This window comes from Culex pipiens, chromosome 1 (assembly GCF_016801865.2).
Source record: "Culex pipiens pallens isolate TS chromosome 1, TS_CPP_V2, whole genome shotgun sequence".
In the NCBI taxonomy this organism is placed as follows: Eukaryota; Metazoa; Arthropoda; class Insecta; order Diptera; family Culicidae; genus Culex; species Culex pipiens.
Window position 1 is genome coordinate 21,080,385 of NC_068937.1, and position 23,660 is coordinate 21,104,044.

Consider the following 23,660-nt stretch of genomic DNA (forward strand, 5'->3'; position numbering starts at 1 on the left):
TGTGTGTGTGTGTGTGTGTGTGTGTGTGTGTGTGTGTGTGTGTGTGTGTGTGTGTGTGTGTGCGTGTTTCTATTTGTTTACAAATGTGGCAGCGGCATGTTCGTGCATGGCGTTCATAAATAATAAATATGGCCGCATGCTGCCGCCGCTACCGTCAAATTCCAGTAGATTTCAATCGTCGCAGTAGGCGATCCGGTACGCCAGCTTTAATGGCTTCCGAACCACTTGAAAAAGAGTGACTCAAATTGCTGGGGACGACGAGCTGCAGTTTGCTGCTGTAAAGTGGGCCGTGAAAAACTATCAAAACAAACAAGTGGACGCCGCGACGACGCAAGGGTTGTAAACAAACGGGCTGTTCTAGTTGCGATGCGGTTGAATCAGGGTGATTGTTTGTCTTTTAGGTCAATGTAAGTGGAAGAAACGATTGCATTCTTAGTTGCTTTTGATAAGAATGTAATCTTTGCCCATTGTACTCAAAACTGAGTTGAATCTCGTTGGCGTGTAGCGCGCTGATAGAACTGTCAAAGTACACTCTTAATTGGAATTGCTAAAAGCAAAAGTAATTATTTTCACTTGTTTTCACTCCCGAAAAAAATGTTTCAAATCTCCACCGACAGCGAAAACTTCCCTCCGGGCTGCTGCTCCATCCAGAATAATAAAGAAATTTACGAAATAAAAATACCTCTCCTTGCGCTAATTAGTCATGGACCGCTTGCCGTCAGGAATATTTTTTCTCTCCTCACTTTTCTCGTCTCGACAAACCGCACAGCCCGAAACTCATTATAAATTATTCACTTGACTGTTTCTTCACCACGAGTTTCCGTCTGGAGCCTGGAGCGTTTCGTCACGGTCCGTCATCCGCGGTCGCGCCCCTTCCGAACCTCTCTAAGGTTACGTCCTTTTGAAAGGTTTGAAGACGGCACACACACACGTCCAAGTTGGCGGCGAAGACGGTGTGGACTTGATTATCATATTTCCATAAACAAAATATATCGACGAGAGACATAGCAACCCACGCGCCGCTTCTTCGTGGATTGGTTTGGTCCAAGTTGGCGGTTCCTAACCTAGAAAGTAGCGTCGCCGTCGCCATATTGATTGTTTTGTTACGGCCGCTATGGGCATCGGATAACGGCGCTTGCAAGTTGGTCACCGAGTCGGCAAAGTGGGGTTAGGAACGGTATAATTTTAAGAAAGAAGTTTGACAGGTTGGTAACACTACCCTCATTTTAAACTCAGTTTTTGTCAAAACCGAACCTACATAGAAATGAGTAAACGGGGCATTCGTCAAATTTGGGTAAATTTCTCTCAGATTTGGGGAATTTCACTCACTTATCACTGAGTTCTGAGTAAAATTCGCTCAAATTTGACAATTTTACAAATTATACAAATTTTATAAATTCTACAAAATTTACAAATTCTACAAATTTAACAAATTCTAAAAAATTTACAAATTCTACAAATTTAACAAATTTAACAACATTTTTGAAATTTTACAAATTTTACAAATTGTACAAATTTTACAAATTTTACAAATTTTACAAATTTTACAAATTTCACAAATTTTACAAATTTTACAAATTTTACAAATTTTACAAATTTTACAAATTTTACAAATTTTACAAATTTTACAAATTTTACAAATTTTACAAATTTTACAAATTTTACAAATTTTACAAATTTTACAAATTTCACAAATTTTACAAATTTTACAAATTTTACAAATTTTACAAATTTTACAAATTTTACAAATTTTACAAATTTTACAAATTTTACAAATTTTACAAATTTTACAAATTTTACAAATTTTACAAATTTTACAAATTTTACAAATTTTACAAATTTTACAAATTTTACAAATTTTACAAATTTACATATTTTACAAATTAGGTATAACATGACATTAGAGATTGACATTCAACATCTGTCAAAAAATGGCGAAAACAGTGCTGCCAGAATATTTGAATTGTTTTATTCTAAAAATGTAAACAAATAATGTTTGTTTTGTTTTACAAATCAAATTGAAACTTGACATTTGGCAGCTAGCAACGACAAACAGAGCTGTCAAAATTTCCCTTAGGACGTTTAAGGGGCAACTCAACACGTCTCAAAGGGCGCGTGGTCATCGTCTTTCTCGGCGGCCGCACTCTTTCTTCTTGGGCCTGCATTTCTTGTTTAGATTAGATGTTATATCGGGGAGATGCTCATATTTGGGCCGCTCGATTTCGATCTCATTTACCAGTCCGAACCGAACACACGTCAAAACTAGCTAATTGAGTCGATAAATTCGATAGACACTGCCGCCGCCGCCGACAACTCGTCAAATTTGGGCATCCGGCGAACGGGTTTTCGGAACTCAGATCAAAGCAGGCCCCGTTTGACAGCCTTTGATGTGTCAATTTGCGGCGGCGGCGGCGGCTTCGGCTTTTCTAAGGACTTTTGTGCAATTTGTGTGCCGAAAAAAGACACAAACACCTGACAGGTGCTGCGACAGCCGTCACGCCAGAGCAAAAGGACGCCATTGTGGCGAAAAACGCTCAATTTAGGGCACAAAAGAGTCAATGTTTACACCTCTTTCTTCGTTACGCGCGTAATTACGGTTGATACGACAGAGCCGCGTCGCGGCTTACTGTGATGCATGTTAATGTCACCGTGCCTTGAGCTGTCATTCACCCTTGACGGCGCCATTTTGCCAATTTGGATTTTTCGCACAAATCTCCCCCGGAAAACACTGTTTTCGGCGGTTATCCGGCAATCTCCCTGTTTGCTCACCGATTGCGAGTGACAAGTCCGGATTTGACGGTTCCAGCTCCGGATTGCGGCGTACTTTCGGCCGCCGGAAAATGCGAAGTGGCGTCGCCGACGCCATTGACAAGCTGAGGGTCGCTGTGGGTGGCGCGCGCTGTCAATGTCAGAACTTATGTATGAGGTGCACACACAACTTCACGTAATGTAAGCAAAGTAGGCGAACGTGGATCCTTGCGGAAAACCGCGCCTACTAGACTCCGTCAAGAGAGGACCTTTTCTGTTCTGTTTGCCCCGGAATCGATCCGAAAACAGGGCAAAAGCAGGCACTCTTGCATAAGGTGAGGCCCGGCTTTAATTATGTAAACAATAGAGAGGGATTGGAGAAAACTTTCGGGACCATAATAGAGTTTTTCCACCACACATGGGACTTGACAGCCAGGGGGCAGTGTTGCCAGACGGAATTGATTCGTTACACAAAACAAGCCAAACAAAGAAAGGGAAAAGTTGTTTTTATTATCCCAGTCGAAAGAAAAACAGTTTCCAAGCCATAAAGTTGGTTGTCAAAGTGAAGCCGCCGCCGCGCCGTGAAGACGGATACTTCCAAGAAACTTTCCATAACCTACAAAAGTCCCGGTTCCGATGGTTCCGTTGCGGGAGTTTGAGGTGTATTTTTCTTCTCGATTTGATCCAGGCGCTCGGGTAGGCAGCGTTGAATGTAAATAAATGTTTTTCATCAAATAAATTTTATTTGTTTACTGTCACTGGGGCTGGCGAGTGACGAAGTAAGCTGTGACTAATCTGCATCGATCACAGGTTGATATTGCAGATAACTTTCTAAAAAATATCAAAAACACAAAAAAAAATCAAAAACAAAATTCTAAATTTGTAATATTTGTAAAATTTGTAAAATTTGTAAAATTTGTAAAATTTGTAAAATTTTTAAAATTTTTAAAATTTGTAAATTTTTTAAAATTTGTAAAATTTGAAAAATTTGTATAATTTGTAAATTTTGTAAAATTTGCAAAATTTTTAAATTTTGTAAAATTTGTAAAATTTGTAAAATTTGTAAAATTTGTAAAATTTGTAAAATTTGTAAAATTTGTAAAATTTGTAAAATTTGTAAAATTTGTAAAATTTGTAAAATTTGTAAAATTTGTAAAATTTGTAAAATTTGTAAAACTTGAAAAAATTGTTAAATTTGTTAAATTTTAAAAATTTTAAATTTTTAAAAAAATTTAAAATTTGTAAAATTTTTAAATTTGTAAAACTTGTAAAATTTGTAAAATTTATAAAATTTGTTAAATTTTAATTTTTTTTTAATTTTTAAAAAAATTTAAAATTTGTAAAATTTTTAAAATTTGTAAAACTTGTAAAATTTGTAAAAATTTTAAATTTGTAGAAATTGTCAAAATTGTAAAATTTGTCAAAATTGTAAAATTTGTTAAATTTGTTAAATTTGTTAAATTTGTTAAATTTTTTAAATTTGTTAAATTTGTTAAATTTGTTAAATTTGTTAAATTTGTTAAATTTGTTAAATTTGTTAAATTTGTTAAATTTGTTAAATTTGTTAAATTTGTTAAATTTGTTAAATTTGTTAAATTTGTTAAATTTGTTAAATTTGTTAAATTTGTTAAATTTGTTAAATTTGTTAAATTTGTTAAATTTGTAAAATTTGTTAAATTTGTTAAATTTGTTAAATTTGTTAAATTTGTTAAATTTGTTAAATTTGTTAAATCTGTTAAATTTGTTAAATTTGTTAAATTTGTTAAATTTGTTAAATTTTTTAAATTTGTTAAATTTGTTAAATTTGTTAAATTTGTTAAATTTGTTAAATTTGTTAAATTTGTTAAATTTGTTAAATTTGTTAAATTTGTTTAATTTGTTAAATTTGTTAAATTTGTTAAATTTGTTAAATTTGTTAAATTTGTTAAATTTGTTAAATTTGTTAAATTTTGTTAAATTTGTAAAATTTGTTAAATTTGTTAAATTTGTTAAATTTGTTAAATTTGTTAAATTTGTTAAGTTTAGTTAAATTTGTTAAATTTGTTAAATTTGTTAAATTTGTTAAATTTGTTAAATTTGTAAAATTTGTTAAATTTGTTAAATTTGTTAAATTTGTTAAATTTGTTAAATTTGTTAAATTTGTTAAATTTGTTAAATTTGTTAAATTTGTTAAATTTGTTAAATTTGTTAAATTTGTTAAATTTGTTAGATTTGTTAAATTTGTTAAATTTGTTAAATTTGTTAAATTTGTTTTTAAAAATTTTAATATTTTAAAATTTATAAAAAAAAATTAAAATTTGTAACAATTGTGAAATTTATAAAATTTGTAAACACTGAAAAAACAGTGTACCAAAATTTTGAGTCCAACTACTTATTGCTACAAGGGCCTAACCTTAAAAATAACCCTGCAAGGTCAATGCACTCTGCTCCCTTCAAAGCAAATTGCATGGCCTACTAAGTGGCGGCTGGTTTGCATCTCTATATGCCTGTACAAATGTTGACTTAATTAGTGACAGGCCGGGAATCAAGTGTCAGGCGTCGTCGTCGGATTAGATGCACAGAGGGCGCGCGCCATCCCGCAATTTTATTGCACTCTTCTTCGTTGATCTCGGTAATCTGATGCGACTTATGCAAAGTGGGGGATCGCTACATGATTGAGAGCGTGCCCGGGAGATCGTTAAGGAGACACGGTTAAGGGGAAATGTGACACTTAGCAAATGAATTAAAAAAAACATAAATAAATTTTAATTTTTTTATTTAAAGAGAGTTTTAATTGAGCATAAAATTCAAATGACCCACTTTTCAAAATTGACACCAGTGCTGCCAGCTCGCCACAAAACTGACAAATATTGGTAATTTGCCGAGGTCTAGGCGGCGTATACATTCTACGACCACAAACTGCCCCCTTGGGGACTGCATGCGATACTGTAATTTGATACCACATTCAACGATGCAACGATGCAGCTGGTGAGCAGCGTTTTGCAATTAACATTAATTAAGTGTCAGTCAGACGTAATGGTGGTTTGTGTCTCGGTTTCTCACGCACTGTGAACGACGCGTGGAAATCATCAACCGGGCATGTGCGGACACAAGGAATTTAGATTTTAATCGGAGTGGAATTCTAATGAAGTTTTTTTCAGTATGGAAACAAATTCCAAGCTAGAAAAAGTGTGATTGATCGAGTTACTGACAATCGCTGACGTAAGAATGATCTATTTGCATTCATTTGCTTGATTACAAACTTTAATTGCCACTTTGAATAATTCCACATTAGCGTGTAGCTGTCAAATGCGTTGTTGACATTTACCTACACTGTTAATTTAGTTTACCGAAATTGCGACTTAAAATACTCATTTCCAAAACTGACTTCCAGTAAACATGGCCGCTAAAAGCATAACCCGTGCCCGTCATTTTCGTCATGGCAAGCTGTGCTCGCGCCGCGCCATATTATTCCCATAAATGGGACCTGGGGGCATAACTTCGGTATGCTGCTGCTGGCCGAGCATGTGCGAGCATTATTTTACAAGCTTCCAACAAACATTAGAGCTTGTAGGGCGCGAAGTTGGAGGTGGAGCAGGCTTTCGGAATGTAAACAGTGAACAAATTTACACCGTTGCACTGGGTGTCAGTGGCACTTGAACGGGCTAAATTTGTGTTAAGGAAAAATGAAAAAAAATTGTTTTGACAATAAACATCTGTCAAAATAACGAAACCGCTTAAGTCATGTTGATTCTATTCACAGTGTAACAAACTGACAAAATTACCATCAAATCAATCATAAAACTACAAAACACATCGCAGATTTAATTTTTGGAAATGAATGACAGCTGTCAAAAGCACGAAATATCGCGTATTGAAATGAGAGTGTAATGTGACATTTACTTGTAATCAAACATCTTGCTAAGTAAAAACATTCAGGGCTGCCAGAATTTTTGTAAAAAAGTGTAAAAAATTCAAAATTTAATGGTTTCTTTTCACAGTGTAGCAATAACCGCAAAAACTTTTCAATATGGCGTAATATTTCTCTTGCACGGTTACGCTTTGTTTTAATTTTCTTGTGTAATTTCAGTATTTCGCCAAATGACGGAGGTGCGAATGAAGGTCGAATGGCAAATGGTTGAATTTGAAAAGGTCTAAATGTTCGAAGGTAGACCAAAGATTAGATTTTTCTTAGTAGTATTTTTGTTACTTTTTTACTTTTATTTTGTGAAAGATATTTTCTTTTATATATTTTTTATCTTCTTATCACAGTTCTTTTAATAAGTGTATGAGAATTAGGCTGACTTTAAAAAAGGCTTTCTATATTCTTTGCAAAAATATTTTCTAAAGATTTAACATTGTTCAAAACATGAGCGGTTTGTTTTAATGGTGGGAAACAGTTTATCTCCAAACATATGTTTTATAAATTTTCATATGTTTGAACTTTAATCCATGTGACATTTGTACCAAATCCGACTATTTGTCCATCAATCCCCAAAGGACCTTTTGTTTTTCGCCTTTAATTGGTGATTTACAAACATTCCGAAATAGCGATTAGAAAACAACTTGACTTTTGAGTTTGGCAATAAACACAAGTTAACAATAACGGCAAATTTTTAAAATCTTTTGAATTCTGTAAAATTTTGCAAAATTCTGGAAAATTCCATAGAATACTGTAAAATTATGTAAATTTCTAAAAAAAATGAAATTTTGTAGTATTTCGTTAAATTCTGTAAAATTTGTCAAAATTCTATTATTTTATGCAAAATTCAGCATTTTTGCTGTTTAAAAAATGTACAAAACATTTAATTTTTTTATAAAATAAGTAAAATTGATTTAATTTAACAAAATGTTTAATAATTGGTGCAATTTACCAAATTTGATAAAATTTTGTTATTATTTTAATTTTTTTAAAGATTCAAAGTTTGTAACAATTTTAAAATTTTGATTTCTTGAATCATAATTTTTTAAAATTCTGCGGTAAAATTTGGTAGGATTCGGTAAAATTTGTAAAAGTTTGTTAAATATGTAAAACTATGTTTTATTTAAATTTGTAGATGCTTTAAATTATTTAAATGTTTTCAAATTTTCTAGTTATCAAACATTAGTTATGTTTTAAAGTTTCTAAAATATGCATATTTTTTAAAGTATGCACTTTATTTAAAAGCATTGAAATTTGTAAAAACCGGTAATATTTATAAAACTTGTAAAAATCATAAAATTTATAAATCTTTTAAATTTTGTAAGAGTGGCAAAATTTGTAAAATTTTATAGAATTCGGTATAATTTTATAAAAATTTAAATTCGCATTTTTTTATTTGAAGATGTTTGAGAATTTGTCAAAGTTTTGCAATCTTTAATAAAAATGTAATTAAAAATGTTAAAAAATCTCGAAAATAGATTTGAAGAACTTGAAGAATTTGAAGAATTTGTTGAACTTGAAGTAATTGAAAAATTAAATATATTTGAAGAATATGAAGAATTTGATTTTTTTTAAGAATTGGAAGAATGTGTAAAAAATTGACGAATTTGAGAAATTTGAAGTATTTGAAAAAAATTAAAAAATGCAAGAATTTGAAGAACCCTATTTTTAAATTTGAAAAAAAAATAAGAATTAAGATTTCGAAATGTTTTAAAACTTATAGAATTTTAGTCTTCAGATTTTTTTTTAATTTTAGATTATTTTATTTTTAAGATAGATTGTTTTGAAATTTGAAAAAAAAAAATGATTTTTGTTAGGTTCTTTAAGTTTTTTTTTGTCATTTTCAGAAACAATCTCCTAAACGTGGCATTTGCATTTTTAAGCAAACATTTCATCCTTGATGATTCTGCTTGATAACCAACCGCGATAATCTTTAGACACTTGGAGCAAAAATAGTTTGTACTCAAAATTGATTTGGAATTTTAAGCGTGTGAATTTGACATTTGTGTGCAGAGTTTAGATTTGTTACGACTCTGCACGGCCAATCAAGATTATCGCGCGATAATTGCAACAACTCCACACAAAAGCCAACAGAACGAGATGACAGCCGTCATTTATCTCAAACGTCACTGTGACGTGCCAATAAATCACTCACGCGCCATCACCTTCGGCGCAACTTTGTATCAATAGACCATAAAATTTGCTTCAAAGGAAGTTGCAATAACTTGCAAACTTGCAGTTTTGAGGTTAGAAATTCGAGCAAAACATTGTAAATGAGCCAATGTGGATTTGTAAACAAAGAGTATATCTACACATTTTTAATGTAAACTTGAATTAGTCCTTCAGCAAAACTCGTCTGAACTCAAAATTGGTTGATATTTTTAAGCGTGTGAATTCGACATTTGCCCTCAAAACAAAGATCGCAGCCTCCACTTTTTACGACTCGCGTCTGTCAATCAAGATTATCGCACCCCAACCCCACCCCAAAAACAACAACAAACGCAAGATGACAGCCGTCACAAACGTCACCGGGGGACGTGCCAATAAATCACTCACGCGCCTTCGGCGCAAATTTGTATCACGTTTGTGGTGTCGTCGGCCGAACTCGTGGCCTACTGTTGTTGTTCAATACACGCCGAATGCCCCCGTGAGAAATGTAAACACCCCGCGCGCGACTGTCAGTCCGAAGGGTTGCGCTCAAATATGTGCTACAAATTGGCACGACGACGACGACTGCATTCGTTAGAATTCCGACCGTCCGCTCATGCGGGATCAATTAGGAAGAGGTTTTCGAACCGCCGGGGTCACCTCGAGTTTTCAGTGGGTGAAATCTGACGCCCCGGTTGACGTAAACGTGTGAAATTTTCGCCACAGGTTGAGGAAGAGTGAGCACGCTGGAAACCTTTGAAATTAGCGGCCCTAAACTTTGTGGGTTGGCGAGATCCAAGTTGAGCTTCCCCTTAAAATGGCCGCCATTATCATTAATCAAAGCAGGCGCGTCAATTAACTTAAAAGCCCGCCGAGGCTATCGTCGGACGCGTCGTGACGCGGAGATTTGGGCGCCCCAGCAAGTGTCATTATTTGGGCTAACGCGCGGAGCCCTTGCGGCGGCCAAAGTAAACAAACTCCAATAAAAAGCACGTAAATATCCGCTAGAATGTCATTATTGCCACTTAAACAGAGACAATCGGAAGACGTCACACCATTTTTCTGTGTTTTCGTCGAAAATGTTTGACATTTCTCCAATTGTAAACAATACACTCTCATGGATTTTTACTCAATAATAAACATATTTTTGAAAATCGAAAATTTTCTCTGACAATCTATGGTAAACAACGGATCATCGTCAGTTTGCCAAAGGGAAGAAGATTTTATGTCTCCCGCAGCAGTGTCAATTTCGTCCCCAGAATGCCAAAATGACCAAAGTTCGCTCTAACGCCATCCAAGTAATCCATGATACGCAACTTTTGGTGACATTCCAGCTGAAAAAAAATGTCTTCACTGCCGGTCACGTCATTGCTGCGTGACCTTGACCGGAGTAGGCTTTGCGAAGCCCAAATAAAAAGGGCTTATTTCTGGCAAAACATTGTAAAAGGGCCTAAGCCGAAGTGAAAACAAACAAGGAGCACCGTTAATTTACAGATTTTCTTGAGTAATTTTCAATCAAATCACTCAGATTTCGCCAAAACTGGACCTACTCAGAAGTGAGTAAAGGGGACAACTGTCAGATTTGAGAAAAATCGCTCAGAATTCAAAGAAATTGAGAGGAAATTCACTCAAATCTAACAATAGAGTTATCTACGTGCGCATGTATTGCGTGTACGCACACGAAAAAAAGTGAGGTTAAATTTTGTATCAGCCAGCAAAACAAATGGCGTGCTAGTGTGCGTGAGCTCGGGCTTAGATAACTCTATACTGAGTAGATTCCAGACGCTGATTAAACCCAGCTGTCAAAGTGACAGCGCGATTAGAAGAGTTTCTGCCTCGCGCACAAATCCAACATGACAGATAATGTCCACCTGTCACGGCTCGCGAGGTAAATTATGCTAAAATATGTCCAGCAGTCAGACCGTAATTCCGTAAATAACGCATCAATTTGCGCTCGAGCTGTCAGCTGGTAGCAATTTCAAATGAAATGCGAATTTATGCGCGCGATTGAAAATTATCATTTTGAGGAATTTTACCCGCCGATCTGTCAGCTGGTCAATCACGAATCAAAACAGAAGCCGATTGAGAGAGTTAAAAACCGCAAACTCATCGAGTAGTCATTGAAACATTTGCGCGATTGACCAACTGTCAGAGGGAGGGTAAACAAAGATGGCGGCCCGCCGGAAGGGGCAATTTCGTCAGCACAGATCAATCATACTCGAGCTGACCTCCTCCGCCGGAGGAGGAGGATTGAGGGGTGGTCCATTTCGAATGTTTTTAAAAATATTTTCGCAGCATCCCCCGCGTGCTTTGCTGTCTTTCAGTCGAGGACTTAATGGAGTGGCGGTTTTTTTGCTCCTCATCTTTCTGGTTCTAAAAATACTGACATCCAACTTGAACGGAACGAAAGACGCACTCCCGCGGTTGATGGAACGAGAGCGCGTCCGGTCGCGCGGAAGGTTTTCCGTTTCTAACCTAGAAGGGAAAATGAGGTGGAACGATGTTTGAAAAGAGAGAAGGAAATTTCCAGTGACACAAATTGAAGCAGATGACGTGATTTTAAAGTTATGAATTCAATGGTATTTTATCTTTCAGAAAACAACAATCTATTTTTAAATGTCAAAATGATAAAGATTAACTTCAATTTGCTTACCATTTTATTCCCAATGATAACATGGAGTTGACACTTTTGCTCACATAACAAAACACAAGCAAAATAAGTTTTTTTTTCCAAAACTGTCGAATTCTGAGTGAAATTCACTAAAATCTGACAGATGTTAGATTAAGGTACTCATTTCTGAGTAGGTTTGGTTTAGACAAAAACTGGGTGATTTTTTTTTACAAATTTTACAAATTTTACTATCATTACAAATTTTACAAATTTTACAAATTTTACAAATTTTACAAATTTTACAAATTTCACAAATTTTATAAATTTTGCAAATTTTATGAATTTTACAAATTTTACAGATTCTGCAAATTTTACAAATTTTACAAATTTTACAAATTTAACAAATTTTACAAATTTTACAAATTTTACAAATTTTACAAATTTTACAAATTTTACAAATTTTACAAATTTTACAAATTTTACAAATTTTACAAATTTTATAAATTTTACAAATTTTAAAAAATTTACAAATTTTACAAATTTTACAAATTTTACAAATTTTACAAATTTTACAAATTTTACAAATTTTACAAATTTTACAAATTTCACAAATTTCAGAAACTTTACATTTTTTAAAATTTTTGCAAATGAAACAAGTTATACATTTTTTTTCCATTTTGACAGATTTTACACAGTTTACAAATGTTTCTAATTTTTACGAATTTCAATTTGCAAAATGAATATTGTGGATTTAGCTGGTAGCTGGATTTTCTGGCATCTTCTCACGGTCATTGAAAACGGTCGTGGATAGACCTAGGGGTTCCCAATCGGTGTGAAAAAGTTCAATTCATAGAAAAATTATGGATTATAATTGTGATTTTAAATCACTTCTCCAACATCAGGAATAATTGTTTGAACATGTTCGCAAATTTTTTATTTAGTCGGAAAAATATTATTTTTCTTGAAAAAAGTTTCATTTCCAACCACATGACCATCCCCAATTCTGGCTCGATGCCGCCATCATGCGACCGCGTGCTCCGTTTGTTTGTCAACAAAGCTGCAGCTGAATGGTGAGACGAAGTGAAGGGGGGAGAGGTTTTGACATTTGTATGCCCGCATCCTATCCCGCCGCCTATTTCGTCGGTCGTTGAGCCGACGGTCGTTTCCAACGACCGAGTCCAGTTAGGAACTGATCGTACAATAACATTAAAACGGATCAGCGTGAGAATCTAACCTCAAGCTGTCACCTTAACGTCAACAACCCCACGCGCTTCCCCGAAATCCTCAACAAACGTCATCGCGCGCCATCCGTTTGACAGCCACGCGTTGCAATTCGTTCCGCGTAGAGGTCGCACACGTTTACGAAGGTAAACAACGAATTGTTACCCAAAGTTGCAACAACCGTCGAAAGCAAACCCCCTTGCGCCGGGCCATTTCTTTTCATCGATTCGCGGACCTGTCAATCAACCGCACGGCGGTGACCCTGGCCCCGCGCGAACTTCAAACGCCCGAACTGCATCAGTAGGCGGTGACAGTCAATTAGTTTCGGGTGCGATTTCGCGCATTGAATAGTGCGCTGCGCGCACCTGTCAAACGTGACAGCTGTGCGGCAATCCGCACTTTTGTTGACATTGAAAAGTTCGTCGCAGCAGCAGCAGATAACAAACGCGAAATAATGTTATTTGCGGACACATCACCTTCTCACTACTCGATAAATAATCAAAAGTCAATAACTCAATCCCGGCGACAAGGTGTCAACGTGACGCCGAGGGGCCGCTCAATGGCGCAGTGGCGGTGCACACATGCCAGTCACATTCGTCCGTCGTCGTAGTAGTCGTTGAGTTGATGGACGCAAGACGTTAAGGTGCCGCCGCCGACTAGATCGAGAGCGGCAGATAACCCGGCGGGAATGTGGCCTGCTGCGTGATGGCGATCGAAGAAGTTCTTGGCGGAGTTTGGGGGCAGGAAATGGTGCGAAATTGACCACTTTGTATGCGGAACGTCGTCGCATCGCAGTTCAAGTGGCATGACATCATTGAGTTCCGCAATATTTTACGGAAAGTGCAATACTTTGGAAATGTCAAATTTGCTGTAAACAAAAACAATGAAAAACTGACAACACTGACAGCGACGTGTCAAATGCAATGCCGGTCTTTACAACAATTCCAAGGCCTGCTGCGATGGTCACTTTGACCCGATTCCCTGCATCAGCTGATTGAATTTCCATTAGCCGCCGCCAACTGTGATCAGCTGTCAGCTGATTCGACCGGATCAACAGGGTTGCTTTGATTAGAATTTGGACCAAGCTGGCCATTGTACCAAATAGTTCGCACAAATTGCAGTTTATTATTGCAATTCTCGACCGCAGAAGACACAAACGGCGGGGATTAATTCAGAACGCGTTCTCCGAATTTCCGATGCTCGGGTCATTGGCGGCGGGTGGACGACAGACTGCCCGATAAAATGCAATAAATTAAACGCTCGAAATCGTCCGAACGATGCGAATTCACTTGACCACACTTGTGCGTGCGTGATCGTGTGGAATGGAAATTGAGCCCGGGCTGGCCGTTAGCTGTCAAACGGTCCAACTCGCAACTTTGAGGGGCGAAATCTCGACGGAGAAATTATATTTTTCGCAGAAATTTTGGCAGGTCACTTAACTTTTGTGAGCACACAAGAAAATCTTTAAACAAAATCAATAAACATTACCAAACGTCAAATCCAAATTCCCAAGATGGCGCCCATCTCAGCACCCCGTGCACCAAGGGATAAACCACACATTGTCCGTCATCGGGGACCCAACCCTGAATCGTTTCCCCTGCGACGACTGGATGCACTGCCGCCGTTGCTGCTGTGTAATTTTATTATATTTCCAACCAGGCATTAATTGAATTGCAGCCAGTTTCCTGCACCTTCTCCCTCCCCATCCAGCGCAAAATAATGTATTTTAAAATTGCAACCGGCTCCGATTGACGTATGGCTGACAGCGGAGCAGAAATAAAAACTCTGCCAACCTTGATGAAGTCGTTCGCTGGGCAAGGTCGAAACGTCGAGCACCTGTCACGCTGGAAGCGAAACTTTTTTATTGCTGTCACTTTGATCCTGGCGCGGGGAAATCAATAAACAACTCAGTTTTGGGAAATTTTGACGTTCAAATTTCGCGCTGGAGTGTGATAAATTTTGGACAGATGGCGGTAAAAAATAAAAATAATAATTCAGAAAAAGAACAAGTTAAAATACACGCGACACCAGGTGTTTATTTTTCTATTTTAAATAAACACCAAGATTTGATTAACACGTTGCCCGAAAAAAATCCGTGGGAGGAATGGAGTCGAACACATCGAGTAAGCTGGGTGCGAAATAAAAATGTTTGTTTTGTTTTTAGCGATGCTGTCAAACGAGATGATCATCTTGTTAAGGAATCTGTTTGATTACTTTATCGTGGCAGCACTGCAATACTAGACTTTTGATTAAAAAAATCTAAGTTTCTAAAATTCTAAAATTCTGAAATTCTAAAATTCTAAAATTCTAAAATTCTAAAATTCTAAAATTCTAAAATTCTAAAATTCTAAAATTCTAAAATTCTAAAATTCTAAAATTCTAAAATTCTAAAATTCTAAAATTCTAAAATTCTAAAATTCTAAAATTCTAAAATTCTAAAATTCTAAAATTCTAAAATTCTAAAATTCTAAAATTCTAAAATTCTAAAATTCTAAAATTCTAAAATTCTAAAATTCTAAAATTCTAAAATGCTAAAATTCTAAAATTCTAAAATTCTAAAATTCTAAAATTCTAAAATTCTAAAATTCTAAATTTCTAAATTTCTAAAATTCTAAAATTCTAAAATTCTAAAATTCTAAAATTCTAAAATTCAAAAATTCTAAAATTCTAAAATTCTAAAATTCTAAAATTCTAAAATTCTAAAATTCTAAAATTCTAAAATTCTAAAATTCTAAAATTCTAAAATTCTAAAATTCTAAAATTCTTAAATTCTAAAATTCTAAAATTCTAAACTTCTAAAATTCTAAAATTCTAAAATTCTAAAATTCTAAAATTCTAAAATTCTAAAATTCTAAAATTCTAAAATTCTAAAATTCTAAAATTCTAAAATTCTAAAATTCTAAAATTCTAAAATTCTAAAATTCTAAAATTCTAAAATTCTAAAATTCTAAAATTCTAAAATTCTAAAATTCTAAATTTCTAAAATTCTAAATTTCTAAAATTCTAAAATTCTAAAATTCTAAAATTCTAAAATTCTAAAATTCTAAAATTCTAAAATTCTAAAATTTAAAATTCTAAAATTCTAAAATTCTAAAATTCTAAAATTCTAAAATTCTAAAATTCTAAAATTCTAAAATTCTAAAATTCTAAAATTCTAAAATTCTAAAATTCTAAAATTCTAAAATTCTAAAATTCTAAAATTCTAAAATTCTAAAATTCTAAAATTCTAAAATTCTAAAATTCTAAAATTCTAAAATTCTAAAATTCTAAAATTCTAAAATTCTAAAATTCTAAAATTCTAAAATTCTAAAATTCTAAAATTCTAAAATTCTAAAATTCTAAAATTCTAAAATTCTAAAATTCTAAAATTCTAAAATTCTAAATTTCTAAAATTCTAAAATTCTAAAATTCTAAACTTCTAAAATTCTAAAATTCTAAAATTCTAAAATTCTAAAATTCTAAAATTCTAAAATTCTAAAATTCTAAAATTCTAAAATTCTAAAATTCTAAAATTCTAAAATTCTAAAATTCTAAAATTCTAAAATTCTAAAATTCTAAAATTCTAAAATTCTAAAATTCTAAAATTCTAAAATTCTAAAATTCTAAAATTCTAAAATTCTAAAATTCTAAAATTCTAAAATTCTAAAATTCTAAAATTCTAAAATTCTAAAATTCTAAAATTCTAAAATTCTAAAATTCTAAAATTCTAAAATTCTAAAATTCTAAAATTCTAAAATTCTAAAATTCTAAAATTCTAAAATTCTAAAATTCTAAAATTCTAAAATTCTAAAATTCTAAAATTCTAAAATTCTAAAATTCTAAAATTCTAAAATTCTAAAATTCTAAAATTCTAAAATTCTAAAATTCTAAAATTCTAAAATTGTTAAATCGTTTAATTAATGAATTGTGAAATTGCTTATTTTTTAAATTGTTAAATTGTTAAATTGTGAAATTGTTAAATTGTTAAATTGTTAAATTATTAAATTGTTAAATTGTTAAATTGTTAAATTTTTAAATTGTTCAATATTTAAATTGTTAAACTGTTCAGTTGTTAAATTGTTAAATTGATTAATTGTTGAACTGTTAAATTGTTTAATTGATAAATCGATAAAAAGTTAAATAGTTAAATTGTTATATTGCTAACGTGTTAAATTGTTAAATTGTTAAGTTGTTAAATTGTTAAATTGTTAAATTGTTAAATATTTTAATTGTTAAATTGTTAAATTGTTAAATTGGTAAATTGTTAAATTGTTGAATTGTTAAATTGTTAAATTATTAAATTGTGTAGTTCTAAAATTCTAAATTAAAATTCTAGAATTCAAAATTTCAAACATTCTGAAACTCTAAAATTCCTTTATTCTGAAATTCATATTTTTTATGAAATTTGTTAAATTTATATTGTATCATAAATTTATTTAAGGCACGTTTCCACACTAATTAATTTTTCTTCCAATTTTTCACTCTCTAAATATAAAACCTCAAATTACTCACCAAACCACTTAAAACACCTGACTAATGTTCTAGCCTAACGTTGTTGTGTCATTCGCCAAAACAACAAACAAACCTTTTTTTTATCCTGTAAAACTTACTCAAAGCACCTGTTGTCAGAACTCGTCTATCTTGTTTCGCGAAAAAAAAACCATTTACCGCAGTATTGCGGTTTTCACTCAAATATGTTCGCGTCTATTCAGCCTGGAACTGTTCGCCGCACTTTTTCAACGCCGTGTGGCGTCTTCTTTCAGCGAAACCGACAATACCCATTGGAGAAGCGCCGCCTGTCGTCGCCTACTTTTGCGATGATCCCCCGACTTTAACGACCCTCGCTCTCGCGGAAAACGAAATGGAAATCATTAATCACCCTTCCCGCGAGCCCGGAGAGCAGGAATTTACGGTTCGCATAAAGTGGAGGTTATGTATGGACGGCCGCACTATTTTTAGGAGCAGGAACGCGCAATATAATTGCATAATGTCGCCCGCGGAGGAAACTCTGGAACCGCTCGCTGGATAGTTTCGAATCGAACCCGGAAATGGCGCCCGCAGGGATGACACTATTCATTGCAGTTGACAGTAGGGGGATTCTATAGAGGCTTTTGCTCTCCATTTAAAACAGTTCGAAGCCGATTGGCATCGTCTGGAACAGATAAAATGCCGTATTTAGATTTGCCGCCTTACGGCGGTGCGGTCAATGACTGCAAAGTGGGAAAACTCTTTAATAACTTCAATTTGACAGATGGACAAGGTTTCCAGATTAAAAATAGTTAATTCTAACCTCAAAATCTCACGCAACCCGCTCGTTCGTCGCACTTGAACTTGACAGTTGACATTCGCACGCACCAGCAACAACAACACAGGTCTCGTGTTTATTTTATCACACTTTATAGAAGGAGTTCGCGCAGCGGGACGCCAAATCAAAGTAGGCTGTTTTAGCAGCCGGGTTGAGGTTGATTTGTTTACATACACACTAGATCTAGTTGGCTGGGAGATTTATGTTCGGCGCACAAAAAGAGGTAGCGCCTTGGACAAGTTCGAATCTCACGGCTTGCTTGCGATAAAAACAAGCGGTTGCCACGTGAGGAATGCACTTGGATTTATGACGGCGCTGATTGTCAGCTTGCATGCAATTACGACTTCTCTTGCGAGGGGGAGACGTTGAGGGGTAATTATCAATAAGTCACAGGTTTCATTTAGGGTAGAGCGACAAACTGGCAACACTGAATCATAGACGCGATTTCAAGACGAAAGAGTAGTTTTTGACAGCTGTTGCCAAGCTGTCAATCCAGGGGGGTGATGCAATCAAGTTCACCGGTTCAAATTTAATTGATTGGCAACGCGACGCGGCCCAACCCGCAATCAACGAGCGACCTTATCGCTGAGACGTACAAACATCGTAATGCCGAGTTGTTTGTTTACACTTTTGTAGAGACTGTTTATATTTGCGCAGGGCCGTGCCTCCGCGCGCCTGCCTCGATTTGTTTACTATGCAATTTGACAATCGACTAACCTACTGCGATTTCTCTCTCTCTTTCAGAATCTGGCCGGAACTGTCAACCTGGGTTCGTGAGTGCGTGGCGGCGGCGGGGCACCATGGATCACGCGGTGCACGCGGCCCGCGGACGACCATGGAACAAACTACGCTTCGAGAACAACGAGCTGGAATGTCTGTACCAGCGGTACACGCTCAAGCTGCAGCGGTTCTCCGTGACCGGCGTGGTGGCGCTGGTCGTCGTCCTGTGCGGCGTTATGGCCGGTTTGAGTCTCGGCTACAACCAGGCGCCCACGCTGCATAACGTGTTCAACTCGTTTCTGTGCTTGCTGTTTGCGGTGGTCCTGGCGCTGCTCCAGTTCCGGTTGATCCGGGACTCGCACCTCCCTTACCTCTGCTACGGGATCCTCTTCTTCACGGCGGCCTTCTGCTTCATCTCGATGCCGACGGTCGGCATCGTGTTCCCCGTGGATACCCGCGAGGTCATGGCCGAGGGCGTCTGGCAGATCGTGTTCGTGGTGTTCCTGGCGTACGCCATGATGCCGCTCCAGATCTGGGAAGCGGTCCTGTTCGGGATCATCCTGCCCTCGATCCACGTCGGCCTCACCGGGTACAACATCTACAATGACAACTTCCAGTACCTGGCCTACCAACAGCTGGCCGCCAACATCGTCATCTTCGTCGGCGTCAACGTCGCCGGTCTCGTCGTGAACGTCATGATGGAACGGGCTCAACGACGAGCCTTCCTCGACACCCGGAACTGCATCGCCGCCCGGCTCGAAATGGAGGACGAAAACGAGAAGCTCGAACGCCTCCTGCTCTCCGTCCTCCCCCAACACGTCGCCATGGAGATGAAAAACGACATCCTGTCCCCCGTCGAAGGCCAGTTCCACAAGATCTACATCCAAAAACACGAAAACGTCAGCATCCTCTTCGCGGACATCGTCGGCTTCACCGTCCTCGCCTCCCAGTGCAGCGCCCAAGAACTCGTCCGACTCCTAAACGAACTCTTCGGCCGCTTCGACCAGCTAGCCCACGACAACCACTGCCTGCGCATCAAGATCCTCGGCGATTGCTACTACTGCGTGTCCGGCATCCCAGATCCCCGCGCAGATCACGCCCGCTGCGCCGTCGAGATGGGCCTGGACATGATCGACGCGATCGCCTCCGTCGTCGAGCAGACGGACGTGATCCTGAACATGCGCGTCGGAATCCACTCCGGAAGAGTCTTATGCGGAGTGCTCGGGCTCCGCAAGTGGCAGTTTGACGTGTGGTCCAACGACGTGACGCTGGCGAACCACATGGAGAGCGGGGGGGAGCCGGGACGGGTTCATGTGACGCGGGCTACGCTGGACGCGCTCGGTGGGGAGTACGAGGTGGAGGCCGGGCATGGAGACACGCGGGACTCGTACCTGCGGGATAATCAGATCGATACGTACTTTATCGTGCCGCCGGCACATCGGAGAAAGGTGAGTTTGGTTCGTCTTGAAAAATGATGATGTTTGACATGTCGCACGATGGGGTTTGTTGGTTATTTCAAAGTGGCCACTTGGGATCCGTTTCACCGGTGCGACGTTCCGTCGCCGTAACTCAATTCCGTTAACAAATTTCTTGGTGCTTCTTTGGACAAACTTGCTTAGAATTTTGCAAGGATTAATTTGCGAACATAAATTTTGTTGACGTTGGACCACCCCTCCAGTGGCCACTTCACCAATTTCAACTCAGTTCCTCGGATTGCCCTTGAAAAACCATGAAGTTTGACATGTCGCACGATGGGGTTTGCTGGTTGTTTCAAAGTGGCCACTTGGGAATCCGTTCCACCGGTGCGACGTTCCGTCGCCGTAACTCACTTCGGTGAGCGAATTTCTTGGTGGTTCCTTCGACAAACTTGCTTAGAAAAATGAAAGGATTAATTTGCAAACATAAAATTTTTTGACGTTGGACCACGCCTCCGGCAGTCAATGGACCGAGTCCAACCCGGTCCCTCGAATTCCCCTTGAAAAATCATGAAGTTTGACATGTCGCACGACCGGGTTTGTGTCAAATTCCTAAGTGGCCACTTTGCAATCCGTTCCGGATTGCCTCCGGTGCGACGTTCCGTCGCGATATCTCGCTTGCCCTATCGAATTTTGAGCTGCTTTCTTCGGCAAAGTTGCTCAAAATTTTGCAAGCTTTCCGATGCGAATGTTACCTCGAAACCCCCAATTTTCACTAAAATGTGTTACCAGCATCCTACTCGTGCCCTCCAACCTCCATTGCCATCGATCTGTTTGTACACTAATCCATTATATCTTGTCCCGTTTTTTTCTTCCATGTCCCCCCACAAAACAAACAAACACACCAAATTCGTCGTCGTGATTGCATCATCGTCGCATCTTGCGTGTCCCATTTTTCCCGACCCCCACTCCCGTGTTTTTCGTGTGCCCCTCCCAGCCCCTGATGCTGAACACGCTCGGCGTCCGGTCCGCGCTGGGTGCGGCCAACCGGCGCAAGCTGTCCTTCCGGAACGTCTCGAACGTGGTCGTCCAGCTGCTGCACACCATCAAGTACTCGGTGCCGGTGCCGTTCTCGCACATGGCCACCGGTGCGCCACCGTACCCGCCGGGAGGGGGCGGCAGTGGCGGCGGGAGCAGTGCCGGAGGCGGAGGAGGGGCAGGCTTGTTCCTGGACAAGAATGCCCGGAAGGTGAGTGAAGAGTTTGATTTATTTGCTAATTTTGATAGTTGAAGCAGTAGAAATAGAGTGGGTAAACAGATCTGAAATTTTCAAATTTTCAGTAAGTTCGTCGAAGCGTGTAATTTTGACAGCTGTCACTTTTACACGCTTATTGCGGGTTACTCGACTTCAATAAGTTTTAGTTACAAATTTCACGTCTGTTTCCCTCTGTAGGTAGTTCTTTCTTAGTGAAGAGCAAACAAAAAGCAAATCAATTTAGTTCAGTTGCCAACAGCAGCGGCAGCAGCATCAGTTCGCTTAGCTAGTGTCTATAGTTATTTGGAGAGCTTTCGATGTTATTGCTTCTACCGCTCTGCACACACACACAGTACTGTTTTGTATATTGGAAATCTCTGCTACAAATTGCAACACCACAAAAAAAAGTTCAAGTTCAAACAATTGGCATGACGTGCTCGAAGCAAATTGAATAGCAACCCTGTACCAATATTTAACCTCACTATTTAAACAGCAAAAAAAAACTATTATTTTTGGTTCATTTTTCTCTCTTCTTTTTTCGGTTCGTCTTTTTGAAACAATCAAATTATCATTTTTGGTTAAAACGAAAATAATTGTAGGACCCGGTAAGTAGATTCCTACCTCCCTCTTCTCAAAAACAGCATCCTGGCTATCTCTCGCTCTCTTCCTCCTGCTCACTACTTCTAGTTCTAGACACAAACATACACAATACCCTCTTTACCCAAAACTGTATAGCTAAACGTTGAGCCGGACTGTATTTCCACCCGGTGCAGGCTTTAGATGTTGTACAAATGGACTAATTTTAAGGGTATTTTTGTTTAATTCGAATGTAAATATGACCAACACGCTAAACTGCACTGTTGTAAATGTGAGTTGTAAATAAATGTGGGCAGTGTGGTGTAAATATGGACGAAATTGTACAGTTTCTATGCATGAATTCTGGAAAACAATTTAAAACCTTAATTTAAAGATTTTTTTTACCATTTTGAAAATTGAGTCGTTTTCTGCGAGCGTGCAACTGTCAAAAAAGATAAACAATAAACACCCATAGTTACCCAACTTTGGGTTCGTCCACAAAATATCAACAATAAGTTGAATTTATAGTTTTCTGAAGTGGTGTTTTATGCCCTTATTTTCTAGAATTCTTTAAAAAACAATACGTCATTTGTTGTCATTTTCATCTTGATATTTTATAATATATTTACTTTACATTTCAACTACATCTGATGGGTCTTCTCTTGATAAATGTTAGATTCTTTTCTTTTTCAAATTCAGGATGAATGTTTTTTTTTTTCTTTCAAACTTCATCTGATTTAATTTATCGAAATTTACTCAACTGCAAATGGACGAATGTTACACACTTTTCATTAAAAAAAATGTCCAGATCTACCCATCATTACACAATTTTATGTAATCAAAATTTGACTAAATCTGTGTTATTGAGGACCCTTTGGCCTTTGGGTTAATTTGGAATATTTCGACCATTGTCTTTAAAATATTCATTTTAAATCAGCGTGTACCTGTCAAATACAACACGATTACTAAAACGTACTGTTTGCGAAAAATCATCATGTGTGAACCTTGTTGAACTTTCACTAATTTAGTAAATGTTTTTTTCTGATATTTAATCATAAAAACATAAAATAATTTCTCTTTAAAACAAGCATTTTTTTTTTCAGTATGTACGCGTTCTGTGTTCCAACCGGTTGTTACGTTTGAAACGAAATTTGTATACGATTCTAATTAGATTTCGTTTCAGAATTCGGATTGATAGATTCGGCTTTGTTGGCGAGTTTGCAGCAAACAAGTTTGCGATTTTTTGCAAACTGTCAAACACAAGAAAGTGCGAGTTTGTCTGTCATAGTCTAATACCTCCTTTACTTTTTTTGTTTTTGTACCATAAATTTTGTTAAAAAATCAAAACTAGTCAGGGATGATTTTTATTATTTTGAGTTCAAGTCAAATTCAATTCAGATATAAATTTTAATTCGGGATGTTTGAAACCCCCATTTTGATATATTTTTTCTTCAAAATTTGGATAGCTTAAAAGTTTTTTTTAACTTCTCTTAAACGCAACTTAAAATCAGTTTGTTTTGAACAAGCCTCAATACACGCTTAAAAATAACAGCTAGAAACTGAAACTAGGAAAAGGAACTCTCTACTAGGTATAATTCTGGAGTTTTTTTTGAAAAGGTTTCAGATCAGATTTTCAGATTTTGCTTTTTGGGTGTTTTTTAATACCCCTGACTCAAGGCGGTTTCAAACACACTTAAAAAGCAAAAGCTGGAAATTTGGTTTATTGGACCTTTTAAACAAAAAAAACTCCTGAATTGATTTTAAAATTTATTGATTTTTGA

General features: G+C 36.6%; 1 protein-coding gene across 4 annotated transcripts in view; it reads left to right on the forward strand.

The window, feature by feature from the left end:
- The window catches only part of LOC120420252 (Ca(2+)/calmodulin-responsive adenylate cyclase), a 74,094-nt gene that overhangs the window by 17,613 nt on the left and 32,821 nt on the right, over positions 1-23,660 (forward strand). For 3 of the 4 annotated variants that reach the window (XM_052706802.1, XM_052706803.1, XM_052706800.1), the window contains 2 exons: positions 18,658-20,081; positions 21,046-21,297. In XM_052706802.1, the coding sequence (XP_052562762.1) occupies positions 18,714-20,081; positions 21,046-21,297 (1,620 nt within the window). In that variant the 5' untranslated portion in view covers positions 18,658-18,713. Of the gene's footprint in view, positions 1-18,497; positions 18,517-18,657; positions 20,082-21,045; positions 21,298-23,660 lie in introns of those variants that run through there. The other variant, XM_052706801.1, reaches the window with a different exon arrangement.